The sequence below is a fragment of the Thermobia domestica genome, chromosome 7 (assembly GCF_964235325.1).
Source record: "Thermobia domestica chromosome 7, izTheDome1.hap1.1, whole genome shotgun sequence".
Classification (NCBI taxonomy): Eukaryota; Metazoa; Arthropoda; class Insecta; order Zygentoma; family Lepismatidae; genus Thermobia; species Thermobia domestica.
The window spans coordinates 143,814,935-143,836,040 of NC_137460.1; the positions used below are offsets into that span (position 1 = coordinate 143,814,935).

The following is a 21,106-nucleotide window of genomic DNA, read 5'->3' on the forward strand; positions in this document are numbered from 1 at the left end:
GTAAATACAAAAAAAAAAAAATAATAAAATAAAACATTTTTATCTATGAAATAATAATAATAATTGTAATAGCTGCAACTTGCATAAATAACCAATGATGTAATCGCTACGAGGACGTGGAAATTTTTCAGCCTCTACAATATGTTACTTACTATATGTTACCTCTTTAGGATAGTATTCAATTAAGGACAATATTCTCGCGAAGCATTAACGTTTGTTGCTTATGTTTAACGTCACAAATAGAAACGATTTTAAAACAATATTCGGTATTTTATTTTCCAACGAAATTACCAATTTGCAAAAACAAATCGTGCCCAATTCAAACAGATGTTTTATTCTGAATACACATACAGAAATATTGTTATTAAATAAAATTTGGAAATACTTATAAATTTCGTTATAATTAAATTGATATTTCAGTTTCAAACAAACTTAAGCGTACGTGTCTTAATACTGCTCGTAATTTACTACTTTATTGACTTCATAAAGATTTTTAGAAAGCAAAATGCAAATTTTTCAAAGAAATCTGGATGGTCAAGTTTATTTTGTATGTGACTCTACGATACATACAATTTACTTTAAAGTAACTGAACCTGAAAAAGTGTAGTCTTAATTAGAATTGCATGCGCTTACCCTACGTTTTCGTTTCTAAATTGAGACGGTTGGTTAATTGCTTTGAAATTTAACGTTCCTTTTCAGCACCGAAGCTAGACGGAGTCTAGGTCTATAGCTTAACGTGGAATCCCAACTACATGAGCTCAACTGGAAATCTAACCCGAGTCTCTTGAGCTGAAAGTGCATGTACTGACCAAATAGCCATACGGGAGCTCCCACAAAATTTCAGGTACACTTTCTCTAGTATGAACGTAATTGTCTGCAAATTAATGAAAAGCGCATTGAATTGGTCCTTTGCTTTGAAGTTACTGACTAATGAACATGTAGGAGTAAAAGAATACCTTGAAGATGCGCAATTCATAATTTGTGCAACAGAAGCATGGGATTCAATTGCAAAGTAATGAATATCTCAATTCTAATATCAGCAACCAATGCTGTTTAACTGTTCACTTACTTACCGAATTGCTTAATAAATTCTACTACTATTGGGTGGCGTTTAGTCTAAAGTAGAAAAAAAAACAACATAAATTTAATAAACTTAGAAGAAACAATCATATTAATACCCCATTTAATAGCAGCATTTAGTTAAGACTTCCAAAATCCTTTATCCATTGTTAATGATTGTCATTTTTTGTTCAGAATTAATCTATACTAAGACATTTTAAACTTTTACCTCCTACAATTGTACCAATGTGAAGAAGAAAACATCATAAGAGTACGATAATAATTACATAAACAAGGAAGTGGTTACACCTTGAAGCTCTCTGTACTATTGAAACTCTTGTAGAGACCAATGTAGCGCTTAATATCAATCGACTATCTCAATCAACCGAATTCACGGTAGGGTCAATCCATGCTAAGTGATCGAGAAAAGAGAAAAATTGCCGCTCAACCTTTTCAAAAAAATCTAATTTTTTCATGAATGTTTATCCTACATCAGGGTACTTCAAAACCACAATTAATTATTTTTTACAACATCCCATGGCGGCACAGCGGCTGCCACCATTTTCTCGATTTTAGGCGTTTACATTGTTTTGAATATCTCAGCATGTATTTGCTCTACTAAATTGAAAATTGCTGGATGTCTCCAACTCGTGCAGAGCTAAAACTTTGATCTCTTAACATTTTTCTCTAAAACCACACTTGAAAAAGGTGAAAACAGGGCCTACAGTAGCAACATTTTTGGACATTTAAGACTTGTTTGGGAAGAGGAAACAACTGACGTAGAGGTCTGAATTTGTGTGTGCATGTAGTACGGGGTCACACGTTTATACACAAGTCCTAAAATGTTGCTATTGTAGGCCCTGATTTCACCCCTTTCAAGTGGTTTAAGGCAAAAATGTTAAGAGATCAAAGTTTTAGCTCTGTACGAGTTGGAGACGTCCAGCAATTTTCAATTTGGTAGGACAAATACATGCTGAGATATTCAAAACAACGTAAACGCCTAAAATCGAAAAAAAACGCAAAATGGCGGCAGCCGCTGCGTCGCCATGGGATATTGTAAAAATTGTGGTTTTGTAGTACCCTGATTTAGGATAAACACTCACGAAGAAATTAGATTTTTTAATGATGGTCAAGCGGCACATGCTTGATCACTTAGAATGGATTGACTCGGTAGCAATTCATCTTCTCTTGTATAACCCGAGTAGAGTGTCAGCAGTCCATACATTTTTTTATATACATAGGTACATACATATATATTTATTAAAACCCTGAATGTCAACAAACTATTCAAAGAATGAAACATCGCAAACCTTGGGTTAATTTCAAAAGAATCAGCCTCTGTTCCTTGCAGACTATCTATTACTTCTTCTTTGACATCTTCTGAAGTACCATCTGTCTTTTCTAATTTTATCTCGCACTTTGATTTTAGCTGCCATGGAATTCCACTGAGTGTATTGCTTTCACTTTCAACATTAGTGTCTGGTATAATACATTCTTCTTTCACGCAATATGAACTATACTCTTCCTCATCGTTAACACTTTCCTTATCTGATGTAGCTTCACTTTTAACAGTCACAAATTCTACTGGCAAAATGACATCACTAGCAGAGGAGGTAACTCCACACTTAAGTGCTTCGTCCTTTGTGTCATTCATTTCAAATTGATTTGTGATACATTAGTTCAGAAACAGTACCTGAAAAAGTACGAGTGAAGAAAAAACTCAATAAAACTACAATAGTTATAGTTAAATGTTCAATAAAACATAATGAACAAAAAACTAATATAAATCAATATGTACAAGAAAACCAATACTCATAATTTCCAGAGCTAAATTCGTTGAAGTTCCATATTTTACACATCATATTCCAAGATACAGACATCACATCTACTTATTTTGGAATTCACATTTACTACGTCTTCCAAGGTTCCAGTCCCCGAAAAGCATTTCTTGATCAATGCTTATCACATTCCAATTTATTCCCGAGCATCTGGAATTACTACACAACTAACTCCCCCTAACATCGATTATTTTATTGTTTTACCTATTACTTTCGAAGAAAACGTACACACTAAGCACAAAGTTAACACCAAACAAGAAATCTTAGTAATCATGTTGCAGCATCGCAAGTTTCTTCGCTGTAAAACGGCATGCAACTTAAGTTTGGGAACCCTTTAAATACGAACAACCCAAAAGAGCAGTACTCTGCTTTGCATCATTGACGATCATCACTACTCATCAGTGCTTAACAACACATATTAACAACGTTAGTTTGTCTATATTAATTTTATTTCGAGTTGCTGCTCCATTAGTCTTCATGACATAAATAATACAGGAATCACACTTAACAGTTTTGAAATTCAGGTATACAAGATCTTCCTTAGGCTCGAATCTCTCAACGCACCTTTTAGAAAATTCATAAATTTGCTATGTAATCCAACAAACTGAATTCCATCATCCCTTCCCACCATGAAGCGAAGTACCTTCTAGCTAAACGGTCCATATGTTTTTATATAAAAGCAAATGGAAAGTAAGGTTAACTCAGTAACCGAGTTGATGAAGTGTTGTCACCGTGTTATAAATACAGCTCGAATTGATACAAATCTTCTCGAAGAAAATTTGCGTAGACAGTGTTGTTTAATACGTTACTGTATGTTCATATACTTTAAAGTTTTAACATATTATGTTCCTAATTGGTACCTATGTGAAACACTCAAACATAACCCTTTATCTTTTTTCACATTAAGATTTCTTACAGAAATTGTAGACTTTCACTTAGGAAACTCCACTCTGTACCCTAGCTACTTTAGAATTATGGTTCGTAAGTTATTTCATTGTATTCAGAATGAATCAGGCTTTCGAGTAACACCGCGTATTTCTTATAGATGTAAAACTATGAACTCGGAGATTTTACCAGAATTTTCCCGAAAAGAATAAACATACATAAGATATATATATATATATACCTACTGCGGACAAGGTGATGATGTGCACAACAAAAATACGTCAAAAAATATCACACGTCCTACGCTATAGTCCGCGTCACCCGAATTGGCTTGTGGCATCAGCCAATAAGCTCGCAGTGCACTGTTACCAAACCTTCAGGGAGGAATCTAATCACTCATAATTTTCCACAAATACTAACAAAATCAAAAATTATGAATAATTAGATTCCTTCCTGAAGGTTTAGTAACAGTGCACTGCGAGCTTATTGGCTGATGCCACACGCTAATTCGGGTGACGCGTACTATAGAAAAGTCATCAATGTCACTGAAATGCGGGTAGTTAGTATGAAGATATATATATAGGATGAACGGTAATGACGTGGACAAACTTGGAGGGGTGATAGTACATCCAAAAAGAAGCAAAAAAAAGTCCTAGTGAACATGGGAGAAATTCTGTTCCGTTTAGGACTGACAGTGTGTCGAAAGCGCGGGAACATGAACTTCAGAGGCGAGCAGTTCAAAAGCAATACACCGTAGAGAGTGCGGTTAAAAACGTCACTTAAGAAGTCATACCTACTCTACTGAAAAATGAATATTTGAAAACGCCGCTATGCGTGCGCACGAGATTCCCCAAAACAACGGAGGGATTCCCGGACATGCTGTGAAGGAAAGAAGTGTCACACGTTGTTAATCTGCACGCATTCATAGCTGCGTTTTCAAACATGCATTTTTCAATAGAGCAGGTATGACTTCCTAAGTGACGTTTTTAACAGCACTCTCTACGATGTATTGTTTTTCAACTGTTGGCCTCTGAAGCTCATGTTCCCATGCTTTCGACACGTTGTCACTCCTAAACGGGACGAAGTTTTCCCAATGTTCACTAGGACTTTTTTGCTTCTTTTTCGATGTATTATCACCCCCTCGAAATTTGTCCACGTTGTTACCGTTCACCCTACATATATATATAAACCATATGTGCAGTGCAAAATTAGTAAAAACCATTAAAAAAATACAATTTTACGAAGCTCCTGTTCGTACCCTAATATCTTAGGCTCATGGTTGGTACGTCATTCTCTTGAAAATGAAATAAGCTTTGGAAATATATCATACGCATATGTTACGTTCTATACATTCGATAGACATTCACGATTTTTTTCTTTTATTATTATTATTATTATTATTATTATTATTATTATTATTATTATTAATAATAATAATAATAATAATAATAATAATAATAATAATAATAATAATAATAATATTTTTGGAGGTGGATTTAAAATGAAGTTATCTTCCGAATGAAGTATGTGTCACAGATCCATAAATTTGGGAGAAATTGGGTAAAACGCTCCCGGAAAATTTCTAAAAAGATTTTTTCTTTCTTTTACATTTGGAGATCCCTATTGGGGCCCCAGGTCTACGTACCTGTCGGAAAGGTATCCCAAAAAATATCACATACTTGAAATTATACATTTACTAAGTTTCATTTACATGCAGTTAGTAGGTACGAAGATAAAATAATAATAATAATAATAATAATAATAATATTTTCAAACCATATTGTGACATTTTCAAATATTTTTCCTTAAAAACTTCACTTTAAAAGCTTCTGATCGTAATTTAATTACCTTGGAGTTATGGTTCGAATGTACTATATTCAGAATGAAATACGCTTTTGAATTCTACCATACGCATATGTCACGTTCCATACTCGAGAGAGGCTTTCAGAAAATTTCAGCACTTTTTTCTTTTTTTAATTTGGGTGCCTCTATTTGTGCCCCAGATTCAGGAACTTGCATGAAAGGTACCTCAAAAGATACTACACGATATCAACCAGATATCTGCCAAGCTTCATTAAAGTAAGTAATATGAAGAAATACAAATTTTTCGAACCAAGGCCAACGATTTACTCTTGGTTTTGTAGCTAATATGACTTGGTGAAAGAGGAAGAATGATAAAAGGTGTGTCTATTCTTACGTAAACGGTAGCACGTAACCTCAAGAGTAAAATGGAGATGGAAAAGTATCTTCAATTTAACTAATGTAAGTACATGAAAATACCATTACATGTATCAACATCTGGCCATGAATCATACGGCGATTCATGGATTTTAAAGAGCTGACGAGTCTGTTTACTACAGTTAACGTCGGACAGATGAACTAACGCATTTTTCCGTTAGAAAGCAATGGACATATACCTAGGTATACTAAGACGTAAATATTTCGCCTTCCTACATGTTCTACCGAAGAAATTAGTTACAGCGATTTCTAACACAGGCTATCGTTTTTTCTCGGAGCCTTTTTGGATGAGGTTTTCAAGATAGGCTATTTATTACAAGGATGAGTCAAAAGTTTTGTAATATTTCGGTCTCTTACTTGCTTTATCCGTCACGTTATAACGGAAAATGCCTAGCATTCGAAGTAAAGGCAACCTTCTTGGATCATCTCGAGCCACCTTTCGGTCAATTTCCCGATGTCAGTATTTGTTCTTTGAGGCAAAGATCTGCACTGCAGCTTCCAACTCGTCTTGGTTGTTGAAACATCACAAGTTTATGAACCGAAACAAGTAATAATTGGAGCGTGCGAGGTCCGGACTATATAGTGATTAGTTCAATTCTGTCAAGTTTCCGGAACTATTCCAGGCTGTTCGAAATGTATGAGGTTTTGTGTTGTCTTGCAGTAGAAGAGCTCGCTATCTGTTCACTAATGTAAGGTATTTTTGGCACAGAATTGCATATATCAGTTTCAACTGTTCACAGAACAAGTTAGTATTGACGGTTCAACTGTCCGGAACAAACTCTTAATGAATTATCCCCTCATAATTCATCCAGACGGAGATCATCATGTTCGAAACACTCGTCTTTGGAGACAGGTTCTGCAACTGACCCTTGCTGAACCACTCCCTATTGTCCTTCCACATTGTTCTTCTTTAACCACTGTAGACTACGTGGATTTACCAATAGTTTCTTGCACACTCACTCCCCTCTGTATTTGAGATGAGGTGAGACCGTGAGGTACAATTCGGGAACTAATGATATATTTACCGAGCTCATGAATATCACGAGCCAGCCTGCTATGTGAGATACTAATTTCGTCTGATAACCTTCGAGTACTAATAGTTGAATCTGCCAGTATGGCATGGTGCACGACTTCGAAATTCACGGCCTACCTGACCTTGCCTGATCGGCGAGGTCCTTACAATACAACCGAAAATTCTTATATTATCTGGTTGTTGTTAATAGCAACTGTCGCTTAATCTCTTGCATAACAAACGTTTCGATTAGCTTTCGTGGTGTTATGACCCAGTTCAAACAAGTAAAGCGAAAGTTCCCGAATTAGTGTTTGTTGCAACTTCATCTCTGCCCCTGTCACACCACATATGCAATGGCGAAGAGTAATCCCATAAGTAGGGTAGGCCCGATAAACTAATATTCCCATTTAGCTCGACTACAAATATTCAGTGCAATTCATATTTTCTTCTGTCTGGGATTTGCAAGGAAGAGGAGGGGAATTTCCTCCTCACTCGCTGCTTTCGGATTAGGATTAGAATTTTAAATTTCTGGGCTGTCGGCATCTATGGCCAGTTAGCCCGTCACGTTTGAGGGATGACGTCCCTCGGCGATCACACTATCCGGGGAAAGGGAAGGAAGGAAGCGGCCTGGGACTTATGTTAGGTGCCATCCCGGTATTTGCCGGTTTGAATGAGGAAAATTCAGAAACACTTGCTGCTTTCATATCTTGCAATCTGAAAATGGAGAGCGAGGAAAAGAAAGCACATTCTTACTGTTAGCTGTCAAATTTCTTGGATAAGCGTTTATTACTTGCATCTCCCACTTTAAAATAAGTACAATACTGCATTTAATTAATACATCACGTGATAATGACTTCACTAGAAGCGCTAATGCTCAGAATGCTCAGAGGGAACTTCATTTGAATCAACGCTAGATATTTAATACTGTATTCTATGCAGTGGCATAGTTAAGGGGGTGACTTCAGGGTTTAAGCACTCACCGAAATTTTATTGCAATTTTTTATTGTTTTATATATATTGCAGTATTTTTCCATTTCCAGGAATAAAGTTAGCAAAGCCCCTCCCGAAACAAAAGCCTCACGAAACAAAATGGAGTACACACAAATATTTTATCTTGTACAGTAGCGTTTGGTAAATTTATACATATGTTTAATTTATCACACTTACATTTTACAAACCATTATGGACCAAACCCCATGTAGGAAAAAAAAAAGGAAGATATTCTGAATAACTCCTGAGAGTATATACCTAAATTGATCATGTTATCACTAATAGAAATACGTAATTCTACACAGAAACTTTTTACTCTATGTTAAAAAAATCATTTTATAACATATTAGCATTGAAAGACACCTTCAACGCTAAAACTAAACTCCCAGAAGCGAGCCTTCGCACATTCCCAAGAATGCGCGCAATCTCCAGCGATAATAGCTTCGCTCCCTGAGCAGAATAGCCCGTAAGCCTGTCTAGCGAGCTGGTGAGGCTCAGACGGAAGGGTCTCCAAATGTTTCCAACCTACTATTTTTTCCCGAAAAGACCAAAATGTTGAAGTACTGACTTTATTTTATAAAAAATCACAGATAAAGAAATTATACGGTAGAAAACATGGTTGGCCCGGCCTCAGAGCTTCATAGTACGCTTCGCCACTGCACATACAGACAAAGTATTGCAATATCTTTCAGGGCACAAACTACACTTTCTATACCCATGCTATCGAGCACTTATGAGGGCTTAAACTTTTTCGGTCACGTGACATACATACCGGAAACTATGCACGTATGTCAATATCGCAAAACTTATGACATCCTTGTACATATTAAAATATACCCAAGTTTCCCATGTGGTGATGCAAAACAAACGTTTATCAAGATGATGATGATGAAGAAAATGTGATTTATGTGAATAATGTTACTTTCTCTTTTTTTTATTTATTTTTCTTTCTTCTTAAGCCTATGTTTCAAGTGCTTCCCGCGAGCACTTTTCTTCGGGGCTTAAGCTTACGGCTTTCTTCTATGTAGATCTTCACATGTTCTTAGCTGCAGTGATATGTATGTATATATACCTTGTATTTTTCAGAGATCTTATCCTGTAATCTTCTACGATGCATATTACTGTGTCTTACAACCGATGAACATTCAAATTCCTGTGTGTACAATATTGCCAAATTAAATACTGTTGCGAATTAATGTTCAAATTCAACCCTTATTCTGTAATTTTAATATGGCCTAAAAGTGTATGATTATTTGGTCTTAAATTTAGTAGGTCTTAAATTATGAAAATGATCCTTGGAAGGTTGGAAAAGATCGTATCCCAGTCTTTCTCGAGGTTTCCTTTCTCAGTGTTCAATAGTGGAGTTAAATCCTTACATAATAAGCTTCAAATACGTTCCTTTCAATTTTAGAAGTGGCTCGTTGTAAAATTTCTATCTTTTAAACTGTATGTTTTGTAGTATGGAGATGTTTTGTCAACTCTGAGACAGCTTCTTTATTTTCAAGGGACTCTCTAATAGAGCAATAAAATTAATTTTAACTTTTAAAAAAAAGTTCGAACAAGCTCGATTTTTGTCGATATCTATTTTGACGTCTTCAGCATATCCTGAAAAGCCCCCTTAATGTGAACGATGGGTATTTTGTTCTGGAGGGTGTAAAACGGAGGGGAATTCGTTTTTTTTTTTCTAATTATCTCTAAAATTATCAGTTCTTCGAGGAAAATAATAGAAAAATTGTATTTTATAAAATTCTACACAAAAAAGATTATAAAATCTATCAGACCTTTTTTCATAGGATCAATTTCTAAGTTATAGACTGAATTATGTCCGAACAGAAATCGCGCACACCAAGCCGTTTGTTTGCCATGCTTCTAAGTAGTTTTCACGAAGATACTATAGACTGCAAAAGACTGTAGGATATATAAATTATCTGAAGCAGGAGGAGGGGGACTCGAAAGGTAGAGTGACCATAAAATTTTCAGCTGAAAAAGGGGCAGTTCCGGCTTTTTAAATATCATGAGAAAGAGAAACAGGCCAGTGTGTAAATTAGTTTCTGTTTACCTTAGCAATAGCTAATAAATTTATATTGTATTATAACATAATATATATAAGCCATAAAATATAAACAGCATTTAAATTGCAATATAGTAGGACTGATGCTACCTGCACTTGCTCATTTGCCCTAGCTCGAATCCTTGATATTACATTGGGTGAGAAGTTGACTCTTGAACTGGAGAATGCCAGTAGTATTTCTCAGAAGAACCTATCTTCTTGAAAATAGCTTTATTTTTCACTGTTCTTTCATAAAATTCTCTGCGGTTTTTTGTGAAGTTTACCTGTACCAGTAACATAGATTTCATTGTTGCAACATGTAAGGAAGATTTTTCACTTGTCCATATGTTATTCATGATTGAAAAAACACGCTCAACAGGAGTGGCTGTACCAGGCAGGCACAACCCACTCCTATTGATTTAAATAGAATATCAAAGTTTATATGTTTCTCTTGCCAAAAACTTGTACAAAGAGTAAAGATACTGGGTTTGTTATTTACTTCTTTCACTTGCATAAAACGGGACAAATACTACCTTCTTTTCCATCTACTGATGGAACGGCCGGGACACACCCCTAAAACGGGACTGTCCCGGTCAAAACGGGACGTATGGTCGCCCTATCAAAAGGGTAAGAGGTGGTTAATCTTATATGTAAAAACTAGATGAAATACCCGGCGTTGAACGGGAAGAATAATGTTTATGCACCATATTTTAAAATAAAGAACTGAATAGAATAAATAAAGAGCGGAATTGTCCCTGTCAATGCCCAGACCAGCTGACGTGCACGTTCTAGGCTAAAGTTGAGCTTAAGTGCCATAAGAACTGTCATGAATCAGCTTAGCGAGCCCGAAACCTATGGATTCATCACTAATCCCGGTAATTTTGGGCAATTTATTTTTCACCTCTCCCCCCCCCCTTTCCTCTCTTACAGGGGCTGGACTTAGACTTAGATGGCATTGGGAGTGTCATTATTCATCTCAGCGACACCAAAAGCTATAGATTCGACATTAATATCGGTCGTTTTCGATCATTTTGTATGACGTCCTCTTTGCATCCTCTCTAGAAGTGCCTTATCCGCACAGTATTTTTTTCACATTCTACGTTGTACTGTGTGTATGTCAGCTTGTTTTTAGAAATTAGTTTACATACTGAGTTTCATCTTCCTAACATCATCCTAACTCGTGCGATATTCTATATTCTACATAAATTTTAAACTACCTCCTACATTTGAAGTTCCCCTCCTCCCGCTGAAACTAAAACTAGACAGCCTACAGTCTCTCCCAAATTACAGTATTTTCAAAAGAATCACTTTGAAGTATGCCAAGTCAACGGTGTGGATTTAGATATTGTCCATTATATATAGATATAATATTCATGTGTTTGGCCGATATTCAAATCGGCATTGTTTGCTTGACATACTCCTAAATAACTGCAACGAAGAAACCATAATTTGGAGGAGACTGTAGGCTATTTAAAATTATTTAATGCACATCTTCTAAATGGAGACGAAGAAGAATCAAAGGGAAAGAGAGTTATATATATATATATATATATATATATATATATATAACAAATATTTGTTTGTCCTAATATACAAGTTCATACTGTTTGCTTGACGTACTTCATCGAAGACACCATAGTCTGTTAGAAACCGTAGGTTATTTAAATTTTTTGATGCCATCCTAATACGGGAGCAAGGGGATTCAAATGAAGGTGTTTTGTAGTATGGAGTATGCAGTATGTTTTTTTATATTATATATTAAAATAAATGTTTGATTGTTTGTTTGTCCGGTATACAAAATAGCACCGTTTTGTAGGCATACTTCTAAGTAACTGTATCGAAGAGACCATAGGCTATTAGAATTTTTTGATGCTTACCCTAAGGTAGGAGGAAGGTGTTCAAAGGAGAAGAGGCGGTTTAAAATCTATGCCAAAAATAGAGTATCTCACGAGTTCATCATTTTAGTAAAATGAAACCTGGCTTGTACATACGAGTACATTTTTCGAAACAAATGGACATATACATATGACTTACAATCTCCTAAGAAATACTGTGTGGGTAAGACACCCCAAGGGGTGAGGTGGGAAAGGAATGACGTAAAAATAATCGATAACAAGCGCTATTAATGTCGAGTCCATAGTTTCCGGGGTTGTTACAGTAAATAGTGATACACTTAATGCCGTAAGTTCAAGTTCAGCCCTATCTACATGGGTAATGAGAAAAGGTTAAAAAAATGTCCAAAATGACCAAAATTGGTACCAAAATGGCCTTCGAGGCCGTTAAGCTGATTGGTTACAGCTCCGATGACATTTAAGTCCGAGTTTAGCAAAGAATATGCAGCCCAGCAATTGACAGAGGCAAGCCTCGTCGTTGCTTATACTACTCAGTTCTTTATGTTTAAGCTGGGAAATTTTTGAGAAGTTTTTCCAACTTTTTTTCTAATTTTTCTGGGCTAGGAGAAACCTTAGTGAAATTAGTTTTCAATAGTTACAGTGTCATCTATTACAATCGAGAACAATGTTTTGAATAAAATTTACTTACAAGTAAACGTCACGTTTGGGTGAATCGAGTTGCCGCCTACAAGCGTCCTCTTATGAAATGAAATGAAATCTTTAAGTTCTACGTCCCACGCTTATGCCAGCTAGGCTAAAAGAGACGATGATGATGAGAAATGAATGACATTATGGAATGAAGAAGGAGGGAGGAAACGGGAGAACCCCATGAAAACCTACTCACAGGTGTTTGTCCACCACAAAGCTCACTTGGCGCGAGCTGGGATCGAACCAAGGACCCCATGCACCAGAAGTGAACGCTTTACCACTGACCCACCGTGCTCCCGAGAGGCGTCTTATGTATTGATTGAAAGGAAGATATTTGAAACTTATTATATAAGGTCCAAAAATAAAATAATAAAAAAACAAAAAAAAAAAAAACGCTATTGAACACTAAAACAGGAAACTTTCGAAAGGGCTGAGATACGATCACTACCAACTACATTAATAAAAGCAAAATTTAAGACTGTAAATATTTTATTATATCTTTTCTTAGGCCATGCAAAAAATTGCAGAAAAAAGGTGGAATTTGAACATTAGTTGGCAACAGTGTTTAATTTGGCAACTTTGTACTTACATGGATGTGAATATCCATCATCGGTTGGAAGACATGCATAGTAGAAGTATATACGATAAGATTCCTAAACAAAATACACGACACACGTTTGATTTAGTTATTAATGCCCTAACCAAATTATTCAATATTGAAAAAAATGTATATATATACACCACTATAGTGGAGTGTACGGGTTACAAAAATTACGTGAAGAAAGTTTTAAGCCTCAGCCCTGAAGAAATGTGCTTGTTGGAAGCACCTGAAATAAGGGTGTAAAAAAGGAAACAAAAATAATTAATAAGCATGAACGAAACGTTATTCAGGTGGGTTGTTAATTATTATAATATGTTAATATTTTACTATTTCTCCTCTGTTGCAATAAGTCTTCACAACGATATGTATATTGAACGTAAATAAATTTCACGAAATTAACACTATGAACTAAACAACATATTGATGTTAACTCGTTATGTCAATTATACACGATTTCTAAATATATACAATTATCTTTCAGTTATGCAACATTTCCAACTATATAATAAATTATCTTCCACTTTTTACTAAACTAGTTCGGTAGGAAATTTTTGGTATGAAATATAGGAACTAATTAATTAAAAAAAAAGTGCTGAAGAAATATTGATATATGAATTATCGGCGTGTGCAATCTGTGTACATGGATATTAAAAGCGTATTACCAGGAAATCCCATTCAGTAGCTAAATTACCTTTATCTACGACGATTGTTCAATAAGTTTAGTATTCAACCATCTACTTTATATTATTATTATTATTATTATTATTATTATTATTATGATTATTATTATTATTATTATTATTTCTTGTTGTTGTTGTTGTTGTTTGTGAGAGAATAATTTCACCCTCAAAAGGCAGCCTGAATCTTCTGCTTTCCTAGGAGTCTTTCACTTTTTAATGTAACCCCCACTGGCATCGAGGCACTTGTAAAAACGGTGCACTAGTTATTGGAAGCCGTCGGTGAAGAATTAGGCCGATTGCTAACGACACCACGAACGCACTCTCTTGATGCGTTCCATCCATGTTGGATGCGAAACGTTGGTCTCTCAAATGTTCCTTAAGCTTTGGGAACAGTCAAAATTCATAAGGGCTGTCAGGTGCGTGCGGCAAAACATCTCCGAATTGGAGTTGCCGTGGAGGCAATTTTCGGCTTGTGTGTTACCTTGCGTTGTCTTGTTGAAATACAGCATTTGTGTGAGAACGAACCCTACATAGGCATGCACACAACTTCGTTGGTGTCTGCACGCAGCGCTCGGAGTTACAGTGCCGCCGCATTCCGAAAAATCATCAGCGAAAGATGACCATAACTTTTTATGTAAATGGGTGCGTTTTGAACTTATTTGAGCTGAAAGCGAACGGATATCTGTACTCCACGGACTGACATTTACTCTTCAGTTCGAAGTCATGAACCCACGACTCGTCACTTGTTACGAGAGACATGAGAAAGGCATGTGCTTCGGTATTGGAACGGGCCAAATTTTGCTCACATGTGTTTTTGCGGGCTTGTTTCATTTCCACTATAAGATGACGCAGAACCACCTTAAACACACTTTCTTGAACCCAAGCTCGTCGTGTGTGATGTGATTCACTGTTCCGAGCGATATGCTAATAATATATGCAATCACCCTCTGGTCAATGTCCCGATATCCGCGAACCAGTGTATCAACCTATCCCACTTTCTCAGGAGTGGATGCAATCATTGGCCGTCCACTGTGGTCCTTGTCATGCATACACAATGTGATTGAATTCTCTTTGTGCATAGTCCGAACTAACCTCATCATTGTGCTGATGTCCATACGTGCTTTCCCCATACACAGCACTCATCCAAAGGTGGATACTGATGTATGTCATATTTTTCACAGCCGGGAATTCCATGTCCGTATGGCATTTTACCCACATGTCCATGTAGTCCATAACTATTCCTGCGACTGCTTTGTCAGTGGAATGATCTGGAAAAAGGAACAGATTTGTAAAACAGAATATTCAAACTTTTGCTTAAGAATACAATCATCCACGTACAACAATAAATAAGGGAATTACAGGGTATGAGCCAAAATTTATTGAGCAATCCTCGTATTAAAGTGTTCTTGCTCTGGTGAAGAGATTCAGAAACACTTAAATCTGTGGCGACGTGTAACACTTGAACTTGTTCACTATTATGCTTTATAATTTCCAAGTATTTTGGTAAACATGACACAGTAGTATTGCTCTACTTAAACTTTATTATGTAATCCTTAATCCTAGTTCCAACATTTCAGTTTGTCATTAAAAATAGTTGCACTTGCATTTCACCTCGTAACAAGTGATGAGTGGTAGGTTCATGACTTCGAACTGAAGAGTAAATGTCAGTCCGTGGAATACAGATATCTGTTCGCTTTCAGCTCAAATAAGTTCAAAACGCACCCATTTACATATATAATTTTAATTTATCTTGTATTCGAGTTACGTATCACAAGGTAGCTTTTATAACCCGTAAACGCTTTTCTTTGTTTAAGATAAATTAAAATTATATATTTTAGCTATTGTCTTCAATCGATACGAAATAATAGGGAAGATATCCATTTAAAATCCATGTCTTTAGTCAACTTATACATAGAGTTCATTCATATACTTCTGCAAGAATAGTATGGAGCAGTTCCGGTATGAATAATACGGGACACTTTCCATCAGAATTGCATGGTATAACAAAGGAGTATTTAGTTCTTGAATTTCTAAATCCACACACATTATCTTCGGTAGTGATTATCTTTATAGTGTTTGACGTAAGTTCATTTGCCAATGTATTCATGGACGTAAAGTGGTCTGTTTACTTCTAAAATGAAATGAAATCTTTCAGTTTAACATCCCGCGATTATGCTCTTTAGTCTAAGGGAGACGGTGATTAAAGCAGGTGAATGACAATGGGAGAATTGGTGCAATGAGAAAGTGGGAGGAAACGGAAGCACCCTGAGAAAACTCATGGACACGATGTTGTCCACCACATCCTTACTTGGCAGAGGATAGAACCAAGGATCCCATGCACGAGAGGTAAGTGCTCTACCACTGAGTTGCCGTGCTCTCCTTATGTTTAATTCGAATAACTATTCTTATCCTTTCAGCTACCTTTATATATATATAAACCTTTTTCAGACTCAAGTCAGGTGAAGATTAGGGCCGCATACCCCGAAAGTGCTAAATATGTCATCTCTCGCAGTGATTTATCTTTGACGTGCTACTGTGACAGATACAAATAATTGAGACAAAAAATCAGTAACAAACACTATTAACAAAAATTTACATGCGTAATTTATATGCAAATTAGAATAAGTCAGAATATAAAAAAGAATATAGTTTCTTTTCTTCAGAACAATTGTTTTGACTAATTATATAGTTCCTATATTTCACACTGAAAATTTTCTATCAAATTGTTTTAGTAAACTCTAAAAGATTATTTATTATGGATTTGGAAACGCTGCATAACGGACATAACTATAAAGATAGCCAAGAAACTTCTGTCGCTTTTTGCGGAGGTCTATTTCCTATTGGCCATCATACCGTGAGTTCAACACGAATGGTGATAAGGCGAAGGTCAGTTGCTGGTGTGGGTATATCTAACATACTACCCGATTGTAGCAGTTCAGTTACACCGTGAACTTGCGTAAGGACAGAGTGGACATGGGATCTACATAGAGTGTCATAAGAGCGTGTATGATGTACGACTTCAAACTGGGGTCAAACGCCGCTGCAACGGGGCGGAAGATACGCCAGGCCTTTGGTGACGGTATCGTGACTACGCGGACAGTGCAGCGATGGTTCAACAAATTTAAGGACAGTATTGAAACACTCGAAAACGCATTACATGCCGCAAGACTAACACATGTACAAAATGAAGGTCTTCAGGAAGCAATTGAGGCAAACAGTGCCCAGACATGTGAGGAACTGGGATTACAATTCTGTGTGAGGGAGATACCACTCGGCAGCACCTCCATCAACTTCGGAAGCACTACAAGTTGGGTCGATGGGTCCCACATGATTTCACTTCGGGCCAGAAGGCAACGCGAGCAGACACCTGTGCTTCTTTGCTGTCTCGTCTGAGGAAGGAGCCATTTCTTGACAGGGTGTTGACATGTGATGAGAAGTGGGTCCTGTACGAAGCTCCACGGCGCCGTCTTCATTGGTTAGCATTCCATGAACCTTATCCAAAACAGCCGAAACCAGCACTGCATCAGAAGAAGGTCCTCCTGTGAATTTGGTGGACTGTTCGCGGCTATATGCATCTGGAACTGCTACATGCTAGTCAGAGTATCAATGCAACTGTGTACTGTCAGCAGTTGAGCCATGTTCAATAAAAACTCAAAAACTCTGGAGCCACACTTATGAATCGCAAAGGGGTCCTCCTGTTACAGGACAACGCTATGCCCCACGTTTCTACGATGACCTGGGACACCATTCTGCGCCTTGGATGAGAAGCACTATTGCATCCGACATACTCCCCGGACATTGCACTGTCCGATTATCACCTATTCCATTCCTTGGACAATCACCTTAAAGGACGCCAGCTCAAACCCCTAGTAGACTTGCAAAATGCACTTGATACCTTCTTCGCATTACAGTCCACCAAATTCCACCACGGTGGAATCAATGGCCTTTCAGAACGTTGGCAGAAGGTCGTCGATGCTGACGAGAACTCATTTTGATCTTCCAGGTACGTCTTAGGTGACATATCGATGTTCGAAGGTGGTGGGTAAAAAAGCGACAGAACTTTCTTGGTTATCTTTATAGTTGCACTAATGTCTTTTCCAGATATTTCAGTAACTATTCGCTGTTACTTTTGACTACGGACGAAAATTCGACGAAAAACTGGATTCCACCTCGTTACATTTCAGTTTTCCCAAAGATCCTGGATAACTGCCTTGTTGTTTCAATTTTCCACCACCGAGTCCCTTCTTCAATTTGTATTAGTTCCTGTAATCTAAGCACAAATAATAATAATAATAATAACCCGTGCAAAAATTATAATGAAACACTCACTATTTACATTTTCCTTTAATCAGTTCCGTTTGTTGTGGTGTTACCAATTAATAAAACCATCTTTTTCTATCATGAGTTTAAGAAACTTCTAAAAACGTTCGTGAGTAGCTTCTTGATTTCCTGGGTAGTGTTGGTTCTGTCTTTAATAGTATTTAATAATGTAATGCCATTGTTTATCTAACACACCGCTATCCTGCTTTAATTCTGGTTTTCTGGTACTAATCAAATAGGATTGGTGCGTGATCTTTTCAATTTGTGAAGATGTTTTATGTAGTACTTTTACCTTATTTATGAAATGTTTAATTTCCATTAGATGTCTTAATAAGCAACAATTTTTATACTTGTTAAATACTTTTCTGAATTTAATTCTACTCTCAATCCATATTTTTAACCACCTTTTGCATTCGATACTAAAGTTTAGGCCAAATTGAGTTGAGTTGCGTTGATTTTAACATCTCTTTCAACAGCGAAGCTATATGAGACGGGACCTGCTGATTAACGTGGAACCCGAACCACAAGAGCTCCCGCCGGGAACTGAACTCAGGTCTTCTACACCAAAGACGCATACGCTACTAGGCCAAATTGATAAGACTATTCACATGTTCATTGTTAGTTCCTTTTCTTGTTCTTTTGTCTTACTCGTATTTTCTTCTTCACTATTGCTCTTATATATTTTAGTGCCTGTTCGCCATTTATTTAAAGCTGGTCTAGAGTAACCATTCTGCTTGCCTAAATTATATACCATTTTCATTATTTCCTGAATTTCACTTTCTTCAAATACTAATCTGTATACTCTAAGGAAAAGGGTTATCCAAAAATTAGCCTCAAATTTAAATTAATGAGATGATTTTTCATTAATGAAACAATTCGAGGCACCTTTCTTCTTGTAAACATTTGCATTAAATGTGTTCTCTAATCTATAAATAGTAATGTCTAAGAAATTAATTTTATTTTGATCTAGTGTTACATTATGTATGTGTTTTTTACAGTTTGCAATCAAATAAAATCCATTTCCTTTCAGACTATACATAGAAGTTTCCAGCCCCTATAAACACCCCTGAGAGGTAGTAAATGGTGGCATGTAAAAATAATCGACAACGACCAATATTAGTATTGAAAATAGTTTTCGTTTCCGTTCAGTTGAATAGTGACAGTTCTGATGCCTTTAAGTCCAACTTCAGTCCCCAGTGGGGTAAGTCTCCTAGAACACCTAAGGGGGAGTGGGAAAGGGTGATACAAAATTAATGGTAGAAAACGACAAATATTAGTGTCGAACCTATAGTTATCGGGGTCTCTGAGATGAATAGTGGCAATTCCGATATCATCTGCGTTACTTGAAGTTCAGCTTCATTAGCACCCTTGGAGAGGGGAGTGGTAATATGTAAAAATAATCGAAAACGACCGATAATATTGTCGAATCCATAGTTTTCTGGGACCCTAAGTTGATTGTTGACAGTTCTGATGACCTTTAAGTCCAACTTCAGCCTCCAGTGGGGGAGGAGGTCGCTGAAATGAATAGTGACACTCCAGATGCCGTATAGGTTTTAAGTTCAGTGCAGTGTCAAATCCATAATTTTCGGGGTTCCTAAATTGATCTGTGACTGTTTCGATGATCTTTACGTCCAAGTTCAGCTCCCAGCGGGAGTAAGACCCTTAAAATCCCTAGGACAGCGTGGGAAGTAGGAAGCCTGTAAAAATTATCATAAATGACCTATGAAGCTTCGAGTTTATAGTTTCTGCGGCCCCAGAAATGAATAGTGTTACTCCTGATGACGTTTAACGTTACTCCTAGGGTTTGAAAAGGGAATGACATGTAAAAATAATCGAATACGACTGATATTACTAATATTACAGTCGAATCCATAGTTTTCGGTTTTGCTCAGTTACATCCTCGATAACGTTAAAGTACAAGTTCAGCTTTCATCTGTAAGGGGGTTGAGAAGAAGTAAAAAAAAAAAAAAAAAAAATAAAATGTTTCAAATGACCCAGATTAGTGACGAATCCATAGTTCTCGAGGGAGGTCGCTAAGCTGTTATGTGACAATTCCGATTACATTTAAGTACAAGTTTAGGCAAGAAAGAGCATTTCAGCTGGATTGGGAATTTTCAGGGCAACGCTGAAAGCCTATATATATATCAGGTTCAGTCAAATGAAAAGGTCCAATTGCAAATATCCGGACAACGTGTTGAGGGAGCTGTTAGTCCTCTTTGATGTTTATATCCACATATGTGTAGGCAATAATAAATGTTATATTTGTTGCGCACTGACGTAGTGTGGCACGTTAACAGAGGTTGGTTACTTATTAATGTTTCTTTCTCTTCCCCAGGTAAGACGTGGCGCTGTAACACACCAATGGAGGTGCCAGTGACCAACGTTACCAAGGAAGAACAGCGAGGTGTGATACGTTTTCTTTGTGCGAAAGGCATCCAGCGGCCATACACAGGAGAATGCAGGGTGTGTATGATGTGAAGTGTGTTTCAGACAAAACAGTGCGAAAGTGGTGGCGTTTTCGTGCTGGCAGGGAGACACTGACTGATGATGCAAGACCCGGGCAGGTGACGAATCGTATTCCTGATGAGATATTTGCTGCTATTGACAGTTGCATTCAAACTGATAGACAGATCTCCTTGGATACCATTAGTGCTCAAGTACAGGTGACCCATGGCAGTGTGCATGACATTGTGCGCAATAGACTTGGTTACGGGAAGGTTTGTGTTAAATGGGTCCCTAAGTGTTTCCCCAAGGAACAGCGACACCACAGAATGGAAATATCACTGAACCATTTGACGCGATATCAGAACGAGGGGAACGATTTCCTTGCAACGATCATTGCCGGAGATGAACCCATATACCCACTTTTTCAACCGAATCCAAACGTGAGAAT

General features: G+C 36.9%; 1 protein-coding gene across 11 annotated transcripts in view; it reads right to left on the minus strand.

Moving 5' to 3' along the window:
- LOC145690439 (uncharacterized) overlaps window positions 1–21,106 on the minus strand; it is a 185,998-nt gene that overhangs the window by 110,728 nt on the left and 54,164 nt on the right. For 6 of the 11 annotated variants that reach the window (XM_081765321.1, XM_081765319.1, XM_081765324.1 and 3 more), the window contains exons 2-3: window positions 14,986–15,161; window positions 2,370–2,752 (exon numbers count right to left, since the gene is read on the minus strand). In XM_081765321.1, coding sequence (XP_081621447.1) covers window positions 2,370–2,713 — 344 coding nt within the window. In that variant the 5' untranslated portion in view covers window positions 2,714–2,752; window positions 14,986–15,161. Of the gene's footprint in view, window positions 1–2,369; window positions 2,753–14,985; window positions 15,162–21,106 lie in introns of those variants that run through there. The other 5 variants (XM_081765327.1, XM_081765325.1, XM_081765328.1 and 2 more) reach the window with 2 other exon arrangements.